Consider the following 3,665-nt stretch of genomic DNA (forward strand, 5'->3'; position numbering starts at 1 on the left):
AAAAAAAAAAAAAAGGAAAAAGAAAGGAATGAACTTACTACACCTCTGGGTTGTTACCCCCTATCCTCAACTTTGACCACCCGTGGGATCAACCCCAGCCATGGTTTGCAAAAGCCCCGAGAGAATGGCATTAAGATCCCCAGGGCTGGGTCCCCCACGAGCGTCGACCTGGGTCGTCTGGGTCTGTGACTGACGTGCCGCAGGGCTCGAGGATCTGGACCGCCCCCTCTCCAGATCCCTTTCCCTGCGGAGGCCACGCCAATGTCTAGCATCGATCAGCATGCATTCAGGCAGCAAGAGGGAATTCCGAGACTACACGTACCGCAGAGTCGCCAACCAGGATCCCAAGGTGTCCTTGAACTTGGCAAAGGGTCCGTTATCAGGCGAGTCAGGCCGCCTCTCCTCCTCCTCCTCCTCCTCCTCCTCATCCTCTTCCACCACCACTGGCCACCTCCTCCGCCACTCTCTCTTCTTCTCCCCTACACTCACCTCACGTTAACATACACCCCCTTCACTCTCATCATCACTCTCCTCATCACTCTCCCCTACACTCTCCTTCTTCTCCCCTACACTCTCCTTCTTCCCCCCTGACCTGGCCTGACCTCCGGACCCCCCCGTGCTGGCAAGGGCCTATTTTCTATCAGCAACTGGCCTTCCAATAATCGGGCTGGAGTAGGAGATAAATGAAGAAAGGTACGCACCACCTTTGCTCCAGCCAAGACTGGAGGTGGACACTTAACCATTCAAGGAACACCTTCATCACCGGGTTGTTGAGGTTTAGCACGTTCCAGGCGAGGAAAATGGGGATGACGACCCAGAGGAGTTTCGGTTCAATAGTGAACGACATGGTTTAAAAAAGAAAAAAAAAAAAAGGGAACGAAATTAAGGAAAGTCAGAGAGAGAGAGTCTTTGGTATTTTATATTAGAACGAGAAATGAACGGTCAACTCTCGTCTGCTAAGCAAAAGGAAGAAAAATGCGAGACGGTGCCAAAGCCACAGATTTAAGATACAAAGCTAGAGTTGCACTTTCCCTACTTTCCAGCTTCTCGTCTTTCCATCCCGACCAGCCTTAGAAAGCTGACGTTGGAAGGCGCGGATGGGGATGGTAGCGGTGCAGAACTTGGATACAGCAAGGACATTCAGCTGTGCAATGGCCGTATACACCGACTTTCGTCTTTTTGTCGGGATACCTGTAGCCCACTGGACGATAGTATGTCAACAGCGGCTTTTCGCAACAGCCACAAGCACGTCCGCAGCATCCACCAGTGTCCGCGCACGTCGCACGATCCATGACCCAACTGTACGGCCGGCCTTCTCGATCGTTGAAGGTCCGGAAGAGGTAAATCTCCATCGCATTACTAGCCAGAGGTATTGTTTCCTCCATTGAAAGCAAGGTCCTATTGCTCATCCAGTATGCTTCCATCAGCTGATCGATTTCTTCCTCCATTTTCCCCTCATTGCAAGCATCGTTGTAGCTCGGCAGGCTCGCCTGCGATTCACCTTCAGGTTTCGGACCTGGCACCGGTTTGATACTCAGCAAGCGGCACCTCCGCTGTAAGGCGGCATAACCAAAATCGCGTTCTTCAAGAAAAGGTGCAATCCACGATTTGAAAGCCCCCTGGCATGCCTCGTAATCATTTATGCTTGCAGATTCCCGCTTCCATCTCTCATATTCATCCTGAAAATCTTGCTCACATTTCGGTAATTTGGACATCCTGTACTGGGTCTGGTCATAATATGTTGCGGGAAGAAGTCTTTGTGTAAAGCAGGTTATGTGTGATATTTCAGCTGTGAGATGGAGGTTTGCTCGATGACTGTCACTCGTTTAACTTGGACATCGTGAGTCACATTCGATTGTGATATCACGATGACCACTAGACCACGCGTAATCATTCGGTCTTCTGGTTTTCCCCAGACTTCAATCCAACCGTGGATAGCACAGCCGCTTTTAACATCATACAGAGGGACATTACGAAGCATTCTTTGCCAAGTACGTATAGTTGCTCCTGGATATTTGTTATTCGAACCTATAGAGAGCACTTGATGTTACATATCCAGCACGCCAGCACCGCGGACGATATGTAAGGTGGTCTACCGACTGACCATTTAAGGTGGACAGCAAAATGGGCCCTATTATCGCCCGTAAGCTGTAGTCTCGGGCAGGAACTTTTTAAAATCCTTCATCAGATCTGGCTCCCCGCCAAAGAGGTCCTCGACCTGCTCATACACCTTCCGCAAAGGTCGCGACTCCCGCTGGTACGCCTGCAAGATCAGAAGAAACTCGTTAAAAAGCTCCGGGCGCTCAGCGAACCGATCCTGGTGGGCAAATCCTTAGTATGAGGTGCAAGGAGGATAGCATGTTCTTGAACGAGATCCTTACCTTCACCTTATTCACAAAGGAAGCCGCATCCATAATCCCCATAGAACCATCATTGCCTGAACCTTTCTGCGATGAGCGCCCAGGCTCAGAGGATGACATGTTTGTCAGTGCAGTCGACTTCCTGCTCGACGCCCTGAATTCAAGATCGTATCTTGTTAGTCATGATATCAGCCCTCGAAAGGGGTGCAGTAGCAGTCACCAAATTCGAAAGAAGGAATACCGTTTAAGCACGATAGGACGTTCAAGTGCGACCGAAATTCCGCACAGAGCGTATAAAATAAAGAGTAATTGCCTCCAAGAAAGGAGAGAAAGACGCGAAGTTTTCTCGTGTTTAGCTTGCCAAGAAACCGGTTGCCTCGGTCTATTGCCAACGTAGTATTGGTCAATGTTGCGACGTTGTACTTTAATATTCATCCGTCGAGATGGCAGGAGGCCCCTTACCAGCAACACATGATGTAGAAATCAGAGGTTCTAATAAGTTATCCCATACTTGACGCCTCGTGTTTCTCCAGGGTACCACCCGCATATATAGTCAATGTGGAAAGGGCGTGGTTAACAGACATTAGAAACACTAGGGAGAAGCTTCCAGTCCAACCACCCCACTTATTGCACTAAGTTACCGAGCGATTTCAACGTTCGTGTGCTAGCGTGGTGTGATCTCTAAGAATGGTGCTAATGGATGTGGATACCCAGTGTAAGATTATGGACACCAAGTACAAATCAATCCCAGAAAAGGAAGATCTTATCGAAATAGAGCAAGTATCTTGAAAGTGATCGAGTATATATGCAGTTGAGTTTGAGACCTACACAGGCAGTGCTTACAGTCAACAGTAGAGGTGACAGCAAAAAGAGAAGAACAATAACATTGAACAGGATGTGATAGTGCCTACAAACTCTAGCTCCACCGGTGGAGAATATACATACCCTTCATCAGTAGGCGCCGTCACGAGAGCATTTGGAGAGACTTCTATCATATCACATCACTGACATGGAAACACTGGAGCGGGTAGCGGAGCCGGTCGACACTCTTGTTTATTTAACTGAATATTGAATGCTGATTTAGGAGTACTTGAGATACATCGTGTGACATAATGATAATATGGCAGTTCATTGGTGAGCAGTTTACGCTATGATTGTCCATTTGTATCGCTATCAGTGTCTGGATTACTGGAACAATGAATCGTTGGTTGATCGATCAATCGAGCGCTGTTCCTAATATATAATGGTTTCTCTGGTGATATCATGATATGTAACATCTCGCGCGAACATGGAGACGGGAGAAAA

General features: G+C 48.3%; 3 protein-coding genes across 3 annotated transcripts; all 3 read right to left on the reverse strand.

The window, feature by feature from the left end:
• Positions 1–66: 66 nt before the first annotated feature.
• On the reverse strand, positions 67–847 carry ANOM_011629 (uncharacterized protein; the record flags this gene model as incomplete). The annotated part of the gene is made up of 4 exons (XM_015556885.1): positions 67–265; positions 323–479; positions 516–630; positions 698–847. 4 exons carry the CDS (start codon positions 845–847, stop codon positions 67–69), a joined length of 621 nt encoding a protein of 206 aa, XP_015400821.1.
• Positions 848–1,015: 168 nt separating this feature from the next.
• On the reverse strand, positions 1,016–1,715 carry ANOM_011630 (uncharacterized protein; the record flags this gene model as incomplete). Its single annotated transcript, XM_015556886.1, has 2 exons — positions 1,016–1,191; positions 1,265–1,715. 2 exons carry the CDS (start codon positions 1,713–1,715, stop codon positions 1,016–1,018), a joined length of 627 nt encoding a protein of 208 aa, XP_015400823.1.
• Positions 1,716–2,134: 419 nt separating this feature from the next.
• Positions 2,135–2,480, reverse strand: ANOM_011631 (protein sin3b; the record flags this gene model as incomplete). Its single annotated transcript, XM_015556887.1, has 2 exons — positions 2,135–2,317; positions 2,382–2,480. 2 exons carry the CDS (start codon positions 2,478–2,480, stop codon positions 2,135–2,137), a joined length of 282 nt encoding a protein of 93 aa, XP_015400822.1.
• Between the last annotated feature and the right edge of the window lie 1,185 nt (positions 2,481–3,665).

This window comes from Aspergillus nomiae (assembly GCF_001204775.2).
Source record: "Aspergillus nomiae NRRL 13137 chromosome Unknown contig00826, whole genome shotgun sequence".
NCBI lineage: Eukaryota > Fungi > Ascomycota > Eurotiomycetes > Eurotiales > Aspergillaceae > Aspergillus > Aspergillus nomiae.